Here is a 16,761-nt window from a genome sequence, read left to right on the forward strand (position 1 = left end):
TGGAGGGCAGGAAGCAGGTGGGAATAGGAGGGACACAATTCCCAAAGGTGCATTCCCACTGCCGATTGTCCTGGAGCAGGTAAATACCAGGGAATGTTGGCTCAGCTGCTGGAATAACCACTGGGGCTCAGGAAATGCTGGAATTCCTGGGGCATGAATTCTGCTTTTTGCCTCCAATCCTGAACAATGGCCCGAAAATCCTCGGAGTGTCGCCGTGCCCAGATATCCATCGCTCCCCCAGAGCAGGACAAGGAGCTGTATCCGGCCATTCCCGCTGGGATTTCAGTGCTCTTTGTCCTAAAGGGCTTCCTGTCCTTGGAAAGCCAGGGAAAAGGGCCAGGAGATAAAAAAGGTGGGAAGAAACACGTGGAGGAGGATTTGTGGAGCCGCAGAGGGTGGGAGAAGCGGGAAGAGGTGGGAATGAGGATGGGGAGGGGTTGTTTATGTCCAGGAATGCAGAGGGTTCTGAAATGGGATTTGGATTTTCCAGGGAGACAGGAGGAGGTGTCCATGGGAAAGCATGTCCACAGAGCGAGGCAGGAGTAGAGCAGCAGTTCCTGGGATGAGCCTTGGGAGCAGCAGGTCAAAGCAAGGGATAAATCCTCTTCATTTAGGGTATCCAGAAAAGCTCAGGGAGGATTTGGGACCCACTGAGGACCCTCCACAGCTCTGGGCTGACAGCTGAGGACCCTTTCCAGCGGTGTGTCCCCAAGGTGGTCACCTGGCCACTCAGGTGTGGCTGCTCCCTAAAATCCCTGTCAGCCACCAAGGGCTCGGGGCCTTTGGGCCATTCATTTTCCAGGTGAAATCCCAATCTTGGTGTTGTTTTGTGTGCTGTGCTCACATCACAGAGATTTATAGAGGCTGAATCACAGGGTGCAAAAAAAATTCCAAATAAGCCACATTTGGGGTTGTCCTGGTAAATCCTGGGGTCTGCAACTGCACCGCAGGAATGGAAAATTCCTGTAAGAGCCGTTGGGGAGGAAAATAAATAAAAAATGGGGATTGGGATATAATCAGAGGCTGTTTCCAGCCTTCAGCCCAAATTCCAACACCTCAGGCAGGCAGTTGCTCATTTCTGCTCTGCCAAATGCAGGAGCACAGCACAGTGGGGTCATTATTGGGGTTGGGACGGGCTGGAAGCCGGGATTAGGGCCCTTCCTGCCGGGAATGCCAAGCTGCTGCTGCAGGCAGGGATTGCTGATGGAACTGCCCCACTCTGGGAAATGGGCTGAAAAGGGAGGGATTTGGGGCTCTGGTGCTGTGGCCATCCAGGAGGGTTCCTGAGCTGCTCCCAGGAGGGTGGGATTTGTCTGCTGGAGGCTGAGGGCTGGGATATCCAGCTGCTGAATCCCTTAGGGGGTGAGGCACTTCCTGAGGGAAGCAGGGTCATAAAAACCCATTCCCCAAGCCCAAAGAGAAGGACGTTCCCTGGATTTCAGGCCAGCAGAACATCACTGGGGCTGGGAGAATATTTCGGAGAGCCTCCTGGGCTTTGGCATTGGAACTGGGGATGGCTCCAAGGGCAGCATGGGGACATCCAAACCCTGCCTGCTGCTCCAGGGATGGATCCAGGGAGGTCTGGCCTGGCAGGAGCTGGATAAAGACATCCAGGGCATCCTTAGGGAGGCCAAGTGCAGCCCAAGAGGATTTCTGGTGTGGGATGCAAGGATCACCCAGCAGCTCCTCCTGCCATGTCAGTTTGGACAGACCTGGAGAGATCCCCAGGCTGTGAGAGAAGGGGGTGTTCCCTACCTCTGTCAGGAGGCTTTCCTAAAGAATCAAGGAATCACAGAACCATGAAATGGTTTGGGTTGGAAGGGACTTTAAAGCCCATCCCATTCTTGCCCTGGCAGGGACACCTCCCACTGTCCCAGGTGCTCCCAGCCCCAGTGTCCAGCCTGGCCTTGGGCACTGCCAGGGATCCAGGAGCAGCCACAGCTGCTCTGGCAATTCCAGCCCAGCCCCTCCCCACCCTGCCAGGGAACAATTCCCAATTCCCAAGATCCCATCCATGGCTGCCCTCTGGCAGTGGCAGCCATTGCCTGTGTCCTGTCCCTCCATCCTTGTCCCCAGTCCCTCTGCAGCTCTCCTGGAGCCCCTTCAGGCCCTGCCAGGGCTCTGAGCTCTCCCTGGAGCCTTCTCCTCTCCAGGGGAGCATTTCCAGGCTGTCCTGGGATGGCCCAGGGCTGTACTGGGATCATCAAGGGCTCTGGTGGGAGTGTCCAGGACTGTGCTGGGATGGTCCAGGCTGTACTGGGACAGTCCAGGGCTGCACTGGGATCATCCATGGCTGTGCTGGAATATTTCAGCCTCCTCAGCGTCACTGCAGTTGCCATGGAAACCATTCATTAACCCCACCCTGATGGGCCCAGGACCAGGCAGAACCTTCTCCCTCTGCTCCCAGGGCATGACCAGGCCCAGGGCAGCTGGCATCAAGAACTCAGGCCAGGCCCTGGGCAGACAATGTTTAAATGACTTTATTTTTTTATCTTTTCCTCATTTTATAAATGGGCACAGCACAGAAATAATTAAAAAAAATAGACAGTACCATTACAGTGCTAGATCCATTGGCAAAGATTATTTTTAGAGTCTTTTTTTTTGTAATTATTTTTAAAGTTTTGGCCATTGAGGAAGAACAAAAACAATTAACAAACATTTTCTTTTCCTTTCCTTTTTGAAACAGACACTATGAAGCCATTTCAGTACTAAACTCTAGGAGAGTTATGTACATACAAAAAAAGTTCTGTTTAAGATATGTCTCCTATTAAAAATATTTACATGCATTTTTTTTTCCCTCCCGGATTCATTGAAAGCTCCAACATTTGCAGTGTTCCAGATCCTTGCTTTGTTCTCCTATGGGGATTGGAAATCAACTCCAAAAAAAAGTGAAGTTGGAATTACTTCAATCTTCTGGAAAGGGAGATTTTTTTTTTAATTTTATTTTTGAGATGTTTATCAATGGATTTTTTTTTTTTGTATTTTTTAAATTATTTTATTTTTAATTTATACAAGAAGGTTCGATGTTTATTTACAGGAGGAGTATGGGTGATGGTTTATCCTGGAGATGTGGTGGTGAGAAAGAAGGGGGGATTTTAAAAAGTTTTTCTATCAAACTGTGATGGATTCCTGTTTTTCGGGAGTCTGGTTTGATTGTCAGCTGGGCTGGGGTGACATCGGCCAGGGGGGATCCTCATCGGGGGAATTCCTGCAGGAAAAATCCCTGGAGCCCTGGAGGTCCTGGGAGAAATGCTGGAATGTGGGATGTGAAAAAATCAGGGTTTTTTTACACAAAAAATCAAAATAATGGGAAAAATAAACATAGAAATAAAAGGTTGGGATCTGCAGACCGAGGCTCCTCTAAGAGAAGGGGGAGCTGCCGGCACCAGGACTGGGGAGGCTCCGGAGCTCGCGGGGCTTTGGATCCACCCCGGGATCCCAGCCCGGATCTGCTCCGGCCATGCAGTGGCAAAAGGCTCCGGATCCCAACCCACCCAGACCGGGACTGGGACTGGGATCAGGACTGGGACTGGGATCAGGACTGGACTAGGATTGGGATTGGGATCAGGATCAGGACTGGGATTGTGACTGGGATTGGGATCAGGATCAGGACTGGGATCAGGATTGGGATCAGGTTCAGGATCAGGACTGGGATTGGCACTAGGATCGGGATCAGGACTGGGACCAGGACTGGGACCAGGACTGGGATTGGGAGGATGTGAAGGGCAGAGAGGGGAGGGAGAAGTAGCAGGAACTGGAGAGGTGGAATCCTGCATCCCTTGGGACAGGAAATGAGGGGGAGCCCCACATCCTTTAGGACAGGGATGGAGGCTGAATCCCACATCCTTTGGGACAGGGAAACCCACATCCCTTGGGAGCAGGGCCAAGGCTGAGTCCTGAATTTGTTGGGACATGAAATCCCACATCCCTTGGGCAGGGAATCCTGCATCCCTTGGGACAGGGAATGAGGCTGAATCCCACATTCCTTGGGACAGGGGCCAAGGGCTGCAGAGCCCAGCACGTGGTGCTGGAGGACAAATCCTCCTCCTTTTCCTCTTTTTCCTCCTCCATTTCCTCTTTTTCCTCCTCCTTTTCTCCCTCAGGAGCAGAGCCCGCCAATCCCGTGCCCGTCTATACATCTCTACATATACATTAATTACATACACACACTATATACACACACAGACACCCCCAGCCCCGCTCCCGGGGATCCCAGGGAGCTCATTCCCACCAAACCTTTCTGGATTGAAAGCTCAGAGTTACTTCAGAGCCTGGCAGAAAACCTTGGAGCACGGAAAAGATCATGACAAGGGTGGTTAAGGGAGAAAAAAGGAATTAAAAATCCATTCCAGTTCTCAGCTGGTGGGTTTGTTCCTGTGGAAGGAACTGAGCTGGGAATTCACAGCAGGGAGAGCTCAGAATGCTGGAGCTGGACCTGAGATGAGGCAAAGGAACTCCCAGACAGGGATAGTCAGGGAAATGGGGGAGGGAGAGGGGAAATTTGAGGCAACCAGCCCATGCTGGCAGTCACCCAGCCCAAGCCATCCCCGTCCCTGCAGCTGGATTCCCCCAGCACAGCTCATTCTGGAAAGGTCCAAAATCAGAGAGACTTTTGGAGCTAAGGGACAATTCCATCCCAACACAGGCACCTGGTGCTTTCTATGGAAAGATCCAAGATCAGAGAGATTTTTGGAGCTTAGGAACAACTCCCATCCCTGCAAAACCCACCCAGAGCCAGGTCCTGCTGCTGCTGGGCCCCTTCCATGCCCTGCCCAAACTCCCCATTCGGCCCTGGTTTGGGCTCTCTGCTCTTCCCTTCCCTTTGGATGTGGCCTAGGAGTTCTGGCTGTTCTCCTGCTGGATATTCTCCATCATTCTCCTGCTGGATATTCTCCATCATTCTCCTGCTGCAATTCCAGCAGGGAGAGCCCAAGGCTGGCACAGCTGGCAGAGCAGCCCACACCACCCTGCAATTCCAGAAACTCCTAAAATTATCCAGCTGGAAGAGCCAAGGCTCTCCCTGCGGTTCCAGCACATCACACACACACACAGGAACAGGCAGAAAAGAAATGGAAAAGCCATGGAAAAATCCCTTGGGGAGCACAGCTGGAATTACCAGCACATCTGGGCACTGCTCCAGCTGCTCCTGGCTGGGATCACCATGAGGGATGGGAATTTGGGCGGAGGGGACAATGCCAGACTTGGCTTTAGGAAAGGAAGATGCTGGAGACACTTCCACTCGAGTTCATATTCCCAAAAATCTGCTCTGGGTGAAGCTGGAAGCTCCTGTGTGGAGCCTCCTCGCCTCTCCCCCATCTGTGTTCCCACCAGGAATCCCTGGAAAGCCCTGGAGCAAGCACCTGGACCAGGCACCACCCCTCAGGTTTTACCCATCCCTGTGGCTCTGCTCATGGAGAAATGGCTTTACCCAGGAGTTTTTGGGGAGACGGACTTCCCCAGAAAATCCTGCCCATAGTCAGCTCCATCCCAACTCCTTGGAGGGAGGCACAGGGTCACATCCTCCAGCACGAGAGGATGTTTTTTTCCCTTCAGACATCAACTCCAACAGCCCCCGTGGAGCTGAGGTGACACAAGAGGCTGTGGCATCATTGCACAAGCACAAAAAGTTGGTTCCAAACCCAAAAAGTTCTCCTGGAGCTCACCTCCCTCTTCAGGTGGAGAGCAAAAGTGTGGAAGCAAGAGTTAAACAGTGAATTATTTGATCACTTCTGATTAGCAGTTTAGTTGCCTTCACCTTTTTTAATTGTGTTTATCTCATATTTTAATAACTGCAGAAGCCCTGCCCAGACTTCTCTCACCCTCCCACCTCCAGCTTCCCTCACTCCTGAAGCTGTGATGGATTTAAGTGCCGGGATTACAACCTAACACCAGCTGAGAAGGACAAGGTTAAGCTTGAGTGAGTAAAAAAATTGTATTATGGAACTTCAGACTATTAAATACGAGGAAAAAATGGAATGAAGAAGATTAAGGAGGCAGCTCTGAAAAGCAGCATTAAAATGATTAAGCTGGCAGGGATTTTTTTTTTTTTTAAGCAAGCTCCAAAGATTAAATCCAGGTTTTCCCAAAAGATGAGGATTTTGGGTGACCTTGGTGACCTTGACTTGTGCCACTCCCCTTTGTGTGATCACAACAGGGCCAAAATCCTCTAAATCATCAGATCAGGAGTCCAAACTCTCTCCGGAGCAGCACAAGGTGGCTCTGGGTTGGCACCAGGCTCCTTCTGAGTGTGTTCCCTCCTTTGGAGCATCCTCATCCTTCATCCTTATCCTCATCCTCATCCTCATCCTCCCTCCAGGATGGACACAGAAATGGTCACTCCCAGAATCACCACCCCAAACATCCAGCAGGGCCTTCTCCAAGCTCCAAGCTCCAAGAACCTAAACCACGAGGATTTTGAGGCTGACAGCTCAAGAATGAGGATTTAGAGCTGATCCATGGTGGAGCCCTGTTCCCTATCTGGAAGTAAAGCCAGGTCGTCATTTTGGGTTGTATCCCAGGAAAAAGCAGCCCAAAGCTCCCAACTTCCCGACTTGAAATCCCACATGAGCATCCCAGAGTAATGAGAAATCCCAGGGATTTCATTTCCTTCCACACCTGTGTTACCGTGGTGTACAGCAGTGGAGATATGTATTTATATATATTCAAAATATTCTTCTGGCCTCAAATCCCTTCCACGGTGAAGTTCTTCTGTCTTGTAACCCCCACCAGGGCCATGAAACACTAAATCCCCCAACCTCCTCAGGGGCCAAAGTGTCCCTGGCTCTGTTAATTCACAAAGCAACAATTTTTCCCCAAAGATTTTCCCATTTGAATTGTTCCAAGAGCAAATCAAAAGTCTCCAGGGGACCCCTTCGAGATCACGACCATTGTGACAACAAAAGCCACAAGCAGGGCTCCAGCTAATTAAGAGCCACCTCATTGAAACACCTTAATTGAAATATCTGAAGTAATTAATCTGCACCCTGGGCAGCCTCAGATGGGACACCTGGGGTGTCAGGATCCGGTTCTCTCTGGCCCCATGGGTTGTGCTGGGATTTAAACACCAGTGAAGGAAAACCATCAATCCTGGGGATTCAAAACACAAAGGAAAACCATCAATCCTGGGCGTTTCCATTGATTTTGGGATCTTTCCAATGGTCCAACCAGCCCTGGGCTGAGCCATGGCTCTGCTTCCCCTTCCTCACCTCTGGAGCCAGTGGGATCCCTGTCGGACCCTGATGGGACAGGGATGGTCCCTGCTTGGATTTCCTCCCTTAGGCTGCATCCCACGCTTGCAGAGCTCTGTTATCCCCTCTGAAAGAGCCAGGGACAGGATTCAGCTCCTGCAGTCCCAGCTCCTCCCAAAGGAATGTCCCGCAAAGCCGAGCTTTAGTGGTCACAGTGAAAACCCAGCCCAAGCCAAGTCCCTTCCTGGCCAAACCCCTCAGCCAGGTGTGGATCCAAGAGATTCCAGGGGGTGGCCAGATGGCAGCAGCCTGGGATGCCCCAGTGCAGCTCCACAAGCTCTCCGGAATGTTGATCCAAAGGGATCATTCCCAGCATTTGTATTTATTTCCTTTTTTCCCCTCTTCAGGAGCGAACCCCAGGTATTCCAGCCCCTTGTGCTTTTCCCAAGGTTCCAGGAGTGTTGGAGAGTCAGGTTCTCTCTTCCAGCAGAAGGGCATTCCTGCAGGGCGACCAACCCCATTCCAAAGGAAAACCAAAAAATAAAGATGAGACAAAGGGAAGGAAATCTCCCTCCTTTATGGACGGGGGAAAAAAGGGCAATAAATCCAAAGCAAACCCCCTGTGCCCCAGGGCTGGCAGGAGGTGTCTGAATCCCAGAGTTCGTGGTGGTGGCGGTGGGGAAAGTCCAGTTGAGCTCCAGGCACCGTGGGCAGCCCATCCCATGCTCTCCAGGGCATTCCCAGGCACGGCTGCCCTGGCATCAGCTCCTTGGCATCGGCTCTGTGTCCCGTCCCTCCCGCCAGCAGAAAGGCCAGCGGTGCTCGGTGTCACCTCGGTGCTGCTTGGTGTCACCTTGGCAGTGCTCAGTGTGATCTCAGTGCTGCTCAGTGTCACCTCGGGGTGCTTGGTGTGACCTTGGCAGAGCTCGGTGTCACCTCGGCGCTGCTCGGTGTGACTGTGGTACTGCTTGGTGTGACCTGAGTGCGCTTGGTGTGACAGCAGCACTGCTTGGTGTCACCTTGGGGTGCTCAGTGTGACCGTGGTACTGCTCGGTGTCATTGCGGTGCTGCTCCATGTGACCTCAGGGTGCTTAGTGTCACCTCAACAGTGCTCAGTGTCACCTTGGTGCTGCTTAGTGTGACCCAGGCACTGCTCGGTGTCACCTCGGCGCAGCTCGGTGTGACCCTGGTATTGCTCAGTGTGACCTGGGCACACTCAGTGTGACCGCAGCACTGCTCGGTGTCACTGTGGTGCTGCTCGGTGTGACCTCGGGGTGCTCAGTGTGACCCAGGCGCTGCTCGGTGTGACCGTGGTACTGCTCGGTGTCACCTTGGCACTGCTCAGTGTGACCCAAGCAAGCTCAGTGTGACCATGGCGCTGCTCCGGGCACCCCGTGCCCCCCATGCCAAGGACACGTTTCCTCCTTCAGCCGCTGCAGGTTTTGCTTTTAAAAATTCACAGTCTGATCCCAAAAAAAGAGAGAGAAGAGGGAGGAGAGAGAGAGACTGGATGGAGAAGAGGAGGGGGAGGGTTTGGAGCGGGGAGGGAGGGAGGGAGGAAGCGTGAGGCACTCCGGGCTCTCCGTCTACGCGTAGAACTCCTCCTGCTTGTCCGGCTTCTGGTAGGTGACGTTGGCCTGCTTGGGCTCCTCCAGGGTGTAGCTGCCCTCGTCCTTCTTCTTCATGCGGTAGATGAGCAGCATCACCAGGAAGGCGGCGAAAAGGGCGCCCACCACGCCACCCACGATGACCGCTGCAACAACGCACAGGGGACACGGCTGTCAGTGCCACCCACGGCCATTAGTGCCACCCGCAGCCATCAGTGCCACCCCCAGCTCTCAGTGCCACCCCCAGCTCTCAGTGCCACCCACGGCCATCAGTGCCACCCCCAGCCATCAGTGCCACCCCCAGCTCTCAGTGCCACCCCCAGCTCTCAGTGCCACCCACGGCCATCAGTGCCACCCCCAGCCATCAGTGCCACCCCCAGCTCTCAGTGCCACCCGCAGCCATCAGTGCCACCCCCAGCTCTCAGTGCCACCCCCAGCTCTCAGTGCCACCCGCAGCCATCAGTTCCACCCACGGGTGTCAGTGCCACCCGCGGCCATCAGTGCCACCCACAGCTGTCAGTGCCACCCCCAGCTCTCAGTGCCACCCGCAGCCATCAGTTCCACCCATGGCTGTCAGTGCACCCCCCTGGCCCCTCAGTGCCACCCCTCTAACCATCAGTGCCACCACTGCCTCTCAGGGTCACCCCTAGCCATCAGCTGTAACCAGCTGACCCTTCCCAGCTCTAAGTGCCACCCCCGGCCATCACTGCCACCCATGGCCATCAGTGCTGCCCCTCTGGTCCTCAGTGTCACCCCCATGGCCTTCAGTGTCACCCCCAGCTGTCAGTGTCACCCCCAGCTGCCATCCCCCTGGTCATCAGTGTCACCCCTCTTGCAATCAGTGTCCCCTCCTGGCCATGTCACACCTAGCCATCAGTGCCAGCCCCAGGCCTGCCATCAGTGCCACCCGCTGGCCTGGCCGTCAGTGTCACCCCTCTGGGCCATCAGTGCCACCTCCTACCCTCAGTGCCACTGCCAGCCCCAGCCTGGCTTCCAGCACAGAGAGTTTGGGGGTGTCCTTTGGGATTCCAGCCAGGTTTTGTGCTCTGGAAATCTGGGAGCAGCCTCTCAGCAGCGGCTGGGTCGCTGCAGCACATCTTTGGATTTCCAGGAAAAAAATCCCATTTTGTTCCTGGAAATCCATCTCAGCACAAACAAATTGTGGACAATGTTCCTGGTAAAGGCTTGGAGACCTCTGGGACCCCCCGGCAGAGCCATGGAGCAGTTTTGGGAGGTGGGTGTGGGTTGTACCAGGCTCAGCACTGCTGCAGTTTGGGGGTTTCATTTGGGATTCCAGCCTGGTTTGCGCTTTGGAAGTTTGGGAGCAGCACTGGGTGCTGAGCTATGACCACAGAACATTTTATACTAAAAGATCTTTTTTTTCCCTGGAAATCCATTTCAGTGGAAGGAAATTGTGCAGAGCTGTCCTGGTAAAGGCACGGAGACCCTGGGAGAGCCTACAAAGCGATTTCAGGAGATGGATGTGGGTTACCCCAATGCCCTTCCCAGGACTGCCCCCTCCCCTGGGACAGCCCAGCTCCCTGTGCCCCCAAACCCTCTCCCCCAAACCCCCGGCCCTGTATCTCACCTATCAACACCTCTTTCCTCTCCAGGATGTTTTTCTGGGGCAGCTGAGCAGCCGAGTTGCCCGAGTCTATCGTGTTGTCCATCAGTCCTGTCTCCATGTTCCTGCCGGGCCCCGGCCCCGCCGGCGGCGTCACCACAGCCATCACCTCGTTCCCGAGGTCGGGACGAGTCGTCTCCTCCTCCTCCCGGATCTCGAAGTCCCCGCTGGGGCCGCTGCTGGCCGGGACCTCCGGCTCCTTGTCGGGGGCTGTTGTCACCTCCCCTGGCTCCATCTGGGAGAAAGGACAAGATGGAGCAGGGGACAAGGACCAAAGGGTGGACATCACCAGACCAAGGACAGCATGGGGGACATGGGGATGACATTGGGGTGTCCCTTCCCTGTGTCACTGAAGTTGTACTGCAGTGACAGCACAACACCATGACTTGGTCACCAAATGGCCGAGGCCACCATGGCTGAGCTGGGCCATTCCCTGTCCCCATCCCAGGACCTGCTCCCTGTAGTTCTCCTAAAGAGATCCCATTCCAGACCCTGTACCTTACAGGGATGGATTTCTCCCCAATATCCCAGACCCTGCACTGGGTTCTGTCCCCAGAGGGCAGACTGGATGTCACTGCTTGAAGGTGACTCACTCCCAACAGGATGTGACACAACCTCCATGCCACACCAGCATGGCAAGAGGAAGGATTGGATGCTGCTGGATGAGCTCCCTTCCCCCTCCCTTTCCCCCCTTCCTGCTGCACAGGGCAGGAGCAGGAGGATGGGCCCTTGTCACCCAGGGTCACAGGGCTGTCACCCAGGCCACAGAACTGTCACACAGGCCACAGGGCTGTCACCCAGGCCACAAGGTTGTCACCCAGCCCAGCTCCCTGCTGTCCCTGCCCAATTCCCTTGGCAAGGATGGGATCCCGGCCTCAAGGATTGTCTGGAAATATCATCCATCCCACCCCCTCCATCCCTTTCCTGATCCATTCGCTGCCTCCTGCACATCCCCTCAGGACCAAACCCCCCGGACCTTCCCCCTTGCCCCTCGGTGTCTGCGGAATTGGAGCATCCCCGATCCCGGGGATCCCTCCCTGCTGGGACAAACGGCTCCTTCCCGCCTGCCTCGGTCACAAAGCAGGATTCGGGATGAGGCAGGATTCAGGGTGGGCCAGGATTCAGGGTGAGCCGGAGCTGTCTGGGGCGGGGGTGGGAGCCCTCTCCATGTCCCGCTGCCCCGGGGCCGGCTCAGCGCTTCCCACGAGCGGCCGCGTTTGTGACAGGGATTAATTGAAGGTCAGCGAGAGCCCCGAGCGCTCCGAGCACGCATTTGCAGGCGGAAAAGAGAGAGTAGTTTAGACAAATCACTCCACCTTTCAGTCAAAGCGGCTGCAAAGGGCCCCTGAGGGGCTCTGAATGTGAGATGGAGCTGAAATTCCTGCTCAGGACACCCGATGGGCTGGAAATGCACCATCAAGCCGTAACTGAGGAGAGTTTGGGACTCCCGGCGAGGGGCGGGAGCTGGGACATGACACCAAACCCCGAGGAAAGTCGCTGTGTCCCCGTGGGATGTGGCACCGCTGCCCTCCAGCCTGGGGAAGCCGCTCTGGAGAAGGCAGTGCGGGGTCACCGGGGTGGGTGGCACATCCTGGGTGCCCCCAGGAGCCTGCACCCCTGCCTGGGCTGAACTCCCCCTTCACCTCCTTCCAGCTCCCCAGACGTCCACTCTGGAAGAGCCCAGCCCGCCTCCACCTCCCTCAGAGCAAGTGCCAAGGATGGATGGATGGACACCAAAGGCCTCCCGTGGCCACGGCTTGGCTTCCACGGAGCCCAGGAGCCCCAGGCAGGTGAGAAGGGCTCTGGCCTCCTACCTGGGGGGCCTCTGTGGGCGGCAGTGTGGTGGCCGTGGGTGGCAATGCCGTGCTTTTCTCGGGGAGCTCTGCAGTCCTCGAGGTGCTGGGCTTTGGCAGAGCCCTGGGCTTGGCCGTGCTGCTGGGGACAAGGCGTGACGTGGCCACCTCTGTCGGCGTGCTGGTTTCGGGGACGGCTGTGGTGGGGGTCTCCAGGGTGGTGGCCCGGGTGGTGGCCGCCTTGGTGGCCAAGGGGGGCAGGAACCTCCGGATGGTGGTGGGCTTGGCCGTGGCCACAGTGGTGCTGCTTGTGGTCGTGGTGGCCTCCGTGGTGGTGGTGGTGGTGGTGGCCTCTGTGGTGGTGGTGGCTGTGGTGGTGGTGGTGGTCGTGGTGGTTGGGGGCTCGCTGGCTGTGGTGCTGGTGGTGGTGGTGGCTTTCCAGCTGGGCACCACCGGTGCTGCTGTGGTCCTGGGGATGAGGAAGGCGCTGGTGGCCTGCCCAGGGGTGGTGTCCTGGGGGGTGGGGGACGGCTCCAGGGGCGTTGCCACGGGCTGGGCGGCGGTGACGGGCAGCACGGCCGCCGTGGTGGGCAGCGTCACCAGCGTGTCCGTGGTCAGGCTCACGGCCGTGTCCAGCCCTGGCTCCGGCTCAAAATCTGAAACGGGGACAAGAGGGAAGAGTGAAGCTGCTGCTGGTGCATTCCCCTGGCATCACCCCCAAAATCCAAGAGCACGGATGGTCCCAGGCTCAGCAGAAACCAAGGGCTGTGCCCATGTGGTGGCCAAAGACCTCTCTGGGGTCTGTGGAGGGGCTGGTCCTGCCCAGCAAGACCAGAGGCTGAACTGGGACATAGAGCCCAACTTTTGGGACAGCTCTCGATGCTTTTGTCTCAGAGGACAACTCCAGTGATGGATAAAGGGCAATTCCCTCCCTCACATTCCCTCTCCAGCCCTCCAACCTCACAGTCAGCCAAGGACCTTCCCAGGAACTCCCCAACCCCATACCCAGCCAGGGACCCTTCCCAGGAATCCCAGGAACCCTCCAACCATCCAGGGACCATTCCCAGTTACTCACACCCCGAGCCAGAGCCGGAGTAGATGTCGTCCAGCTCATCTTCTCCAAAGGGGTCATCATCCCCGGAGCCCTCCAGGTCCACGGGCCGCTCGTAGTTCTCATTGCGCCAGCGCTGAGCCTGTGACCAGAGGGACACGTGAGTGGCTCCAGCCCCACCCAGGTGACACCCCAGCTACCCCTCGTGGGACGAGGCATGGGGAAAGCCAGGCCAAGGCAGCAGCAGCACAAACAGCCTCCAGGTGAACCACTCAGAATCTCAGTGTTTACCCCCAAAAAAACTCAGAGTGAGCTCACACCGACTCCAGCATTTCCCATGGACAAAAAGGCCTTTTCTGGGGGAAAAACCCACCAATTCTTTTTGGAAGCTGAAAGAAAAATGCTTGGCTTGCTTCTCCAGCTGGCTGCTGTTCAGGCTCGATGATTTCCCTGTGAGTCCTGGCTCCGGTGTGACAGCAACACCTCATCAGCTGCCACAGCTTGGGAAGCCTCCAGAGGAAACAACACCAGACTTCACATATTCCCCTGCCTCCCAGAGCTGCGAAAACACGGGGAGCCCTCGCTAGCAGCGCTCTTAAACATCTTGTTTTGCAGATCAAAGTGTCTCCTGTCGGCGTTGCAAGGAAACGCTTTGACACCTCATTACAAGGCAAACAAGGCGGCTTTGATCTGCGAGATCGCATTGGATGTTTCAAGATGTAACGAGCCAGGTTCGAGCTTCAGTTTCAAATCAAGGCCTTGAAGGGTCCCTGTCTCTCTCGGAGCATTTTACCGCCCGAAACCAGCTCGGGATTTCTTTGCTTTTGCTGCAGCTTGGAGCTTGAACAGTCAAGCAGAGAAATTTGGGACTTGACTCGCGTTTTGTCCCCACATCCCTTCTCCCACCAGGAGAGAGAATCCATCAGCTCCGGAAGGGCAGGGGGAGTTGAGCTTTTAAGTGTCTGAGCTGTGTCTGGCTGGATCTGTTCCAGCTCTCCTCAGCAGCCACTGGATGTATCCTGCCTGTCCCAAACACCCCCTGTTGTTCCCAAATCTCTGGGAGTATTCAGCCTTTGTCCCACAACTGATGTGCCATCCTGGATTCCCAACACACGCTCACTAGCAGCTCACTGGAATTTGTGATCCAGCAGAATAAATCTGCAGGGACTTGGGAATTGCACAGCCCAAAAATATGAGATAGGTCACCAAAACTGATGGGAAGGCAAGGAAAAATGCCAAGGATTGAGGGGTGCAGGAAGAAACACTGAGAATCACTCTCATTTGCTTTTTGATGTTTTTACACCAGAAGTATCAAGGCTCCCCAAGAAATGAGGAGAGCCCAGTGTGCCCCAGCCCTTCCCCATTCCCGAGGGTGGGATTCTCCCTGTGTGACCTGCAAAGCTTCTCCCTGATGGGAGCCACATGGCCCTATTCCCTTTGTTCGTCCTGAAATTGGAACCAGATGAGGCCGTTCCAGACTCCTGGCTCTGGGCTTGGAGCAGGAAATGGGAACGGAAGTCCCAGCTTGTCTCAGCAGCTCCCATCTGTCCAACACCCATCTGTGCATCCATCCATCCATCCATCCATCCATCCATCCATCCATCCATCATCCATCCATCCATCCATCATCCATCCATCCATCCATCCATCCATCCATCCATCCATCCATCCATCACCCATCCATCCATCCACCTTACCCTAAACCTGAACAAGCCCCAGCCAGGACCAGCACAAACCCCACAACAGCCCCACAGGCAGGGCCAGACCTGGGGGAACCCCACCTGCAGCCCAGCCCCAGCCAAGCTCCACAAAGACCCAAAGACTTGGGAACAATCTGGGTGTTCCTGGTGCACAGGGGGACATTTGGGACATTGGGATATTGTTCCCGAAGAAGCCCCCTCCCCACTCCATTCCCAAGGTGCTGATGTAACCCCTCCAGCTGCAGCCCCGACAGTTTGAGGTCAGGCTCACGCCATAAATCTTGGGAGCAGTCGGGGTTTATTTGGATTTAGTGCTGCTTGGATCATTAGTGCTCTGCGTGCCCCCAGCCGTGCCTGGCTCCCCCTCCCCGGGAACCAGGGGCTGCTCCTGGGACTGCTCCCCCTGGAATGAGTGCCTGCTTCCTCCAGGAACGAGGGGCTGCTCCCCTTGGTCTGACCGGGATGGAGGGGAGGGAAGGCAGAGTTTGCCAGCCCAGAAACCACAAATCACTCAGGACAGCAGCTCCCACCTCCTGACCTGGGGCTGCCTCCCCATCCATCACAGCCCACATTCCCAATCCATCCCAGCCCCCAAGCCAAGCCACCCTTGCCTGGATTTGTCCCAAAAGAGAAACTTCCTCCAGACTTTATCCCTGTCCCAGGGGCTCCATGGGGTCAGACCAGGGCTGGAGGGACTCTTGGATGTGCCAGATCCATCCTGCAGCCCCTGATCTCCCGGGGTGGTGGCAGGGACTGTCCCCACCCCACAGCAAGAGGGATGAAGCTGCTGCTCCAGAGAGAAAATCTTTTCCAGGGCACTGATCCCATGCCAGCCAAGGGCTGGGGGTGTCACACCAGCCATGTCCCCATCTGGATCAGTCCCCTCCAATGCCTGGGACAAGGGACAGGCTCACAGCATTTCAGGTGCTCCCAGCAGCCCACTCCAGGTGCTCACTGCAAAGCTGGGCCAGGCAGAGAGTTCCTTGGGTCAGGGAGGAAATCGCAGTGCGCTGCTGGCCCTGGCTCTGTTCTCCCTGTCACCCCCTGCCCTGGCAGCACCAGGATGCCATTTATTAGCCAGCTCCAGCCAAGGGCCAGCAGCTCCCATCCCTGCAATTCCAACTGCCCAGCTGACAGCTCTTGGCAGGGGCTCCTTCCCCAGCTCAGCGCTGCCTCATTAGGGAAATTAAAGCCGGGATCACGGCAGGGCTGCTGGAGGCGGAGGGATGAGACTGCTCTGGGGGCTGCATCACTTCTGGACAAGGATTGGGAAGGTTTCCATGTGCCCAGGGAGGAGCTGGCTGTGCCCAGTGTCCTGCAGCCAGGGAACTGCTCCTGTCACATCCCTGTGTCCCATGAGCTGTCACTGGGGGCAGCCCCAGCCAGGACCCGGCTCTGGCATCTCCCAGACCCCAAACAACAGCCCCGTTCCCACTCCCCCAGGGTCTCCAAAGGTCACAGCTCTGCTGCTATAAAAACAAGCCCTGATGAAGAGCAGACTCCAGCCAGGGCCAGAAAGTCACATTTCACTGAAAGCTCCCTCATTGTGCTCTAAATTACCCCAAATACACGCCAGACACAAAGGGCTTGGATCTCAGCAGTGACATGGGCACTAGGTCGAGCTCGGGTAAGAAACACATCCCCCACCCCATCCCAGAGGATCCTTTCCACCTGAAAAGGGGGATGGGCAGGTGATGATTCCCACCCGGACACTCCCTGCCCCCTTCCATGCCTTCATCTTGGCTGGGCTGGCAGGAATGGCAGCCAAGGGGAATGACCCAGCAGCACAAATCCCAAAC

General features: G+C 55.9%; 1 protein-coding gene across 1 annotated transcript in view; it reads right to left on the reverse strand.

Moving 5' to 3' along the window:
- Positions 1-2,464: 2,464 nt before the first annotated feature.
- The window catches only part of SDC3 (syndecan 3), a 47,362-nt gene continuing 33,065 nt past the window's right edge, over positions 2,465-16,761 (reverse strand). Inside the window, exons 2-5 of the mRNA XM_064398162.1 lie at positions 13,287-13,404; positions 12,233-12,867; positions 10,383-10,653; positions 2,465-8,940 (exon numbers count right to left, since the gene is read on the reverse strand). Of these exons, the coding sequence (XP_064254232.1) occupies positions 8,774-8,940; positions 10,383-10,653; positions 12,233-12,867; positions 13,287-13,404 (1,191 nt within the window). The 3' untranslated portion in view covers positions 2,465-8,773. The remainder of the gene's footprint in view (positions 8,941-10,382; positions 10,654-12,232; positions 12,868-13,286; positions 13,405-16,761) is intronic.

Source organism: Passer domesticus, chromosome 24 (genome assembly GCF_036417665.1).
Source record: "Passer domesticus isolate bPasDom1 chromosome 24, bPasDom1.hap1, whole genome shotgun sequence".
In the NCBI taxonomy this organism is placed as follows: domain Eukaryota; kingdom Metazoa; phylum Chordata; class Aves; order Passeriformes; family Passeridae; genus Passer; species Passer domesticus.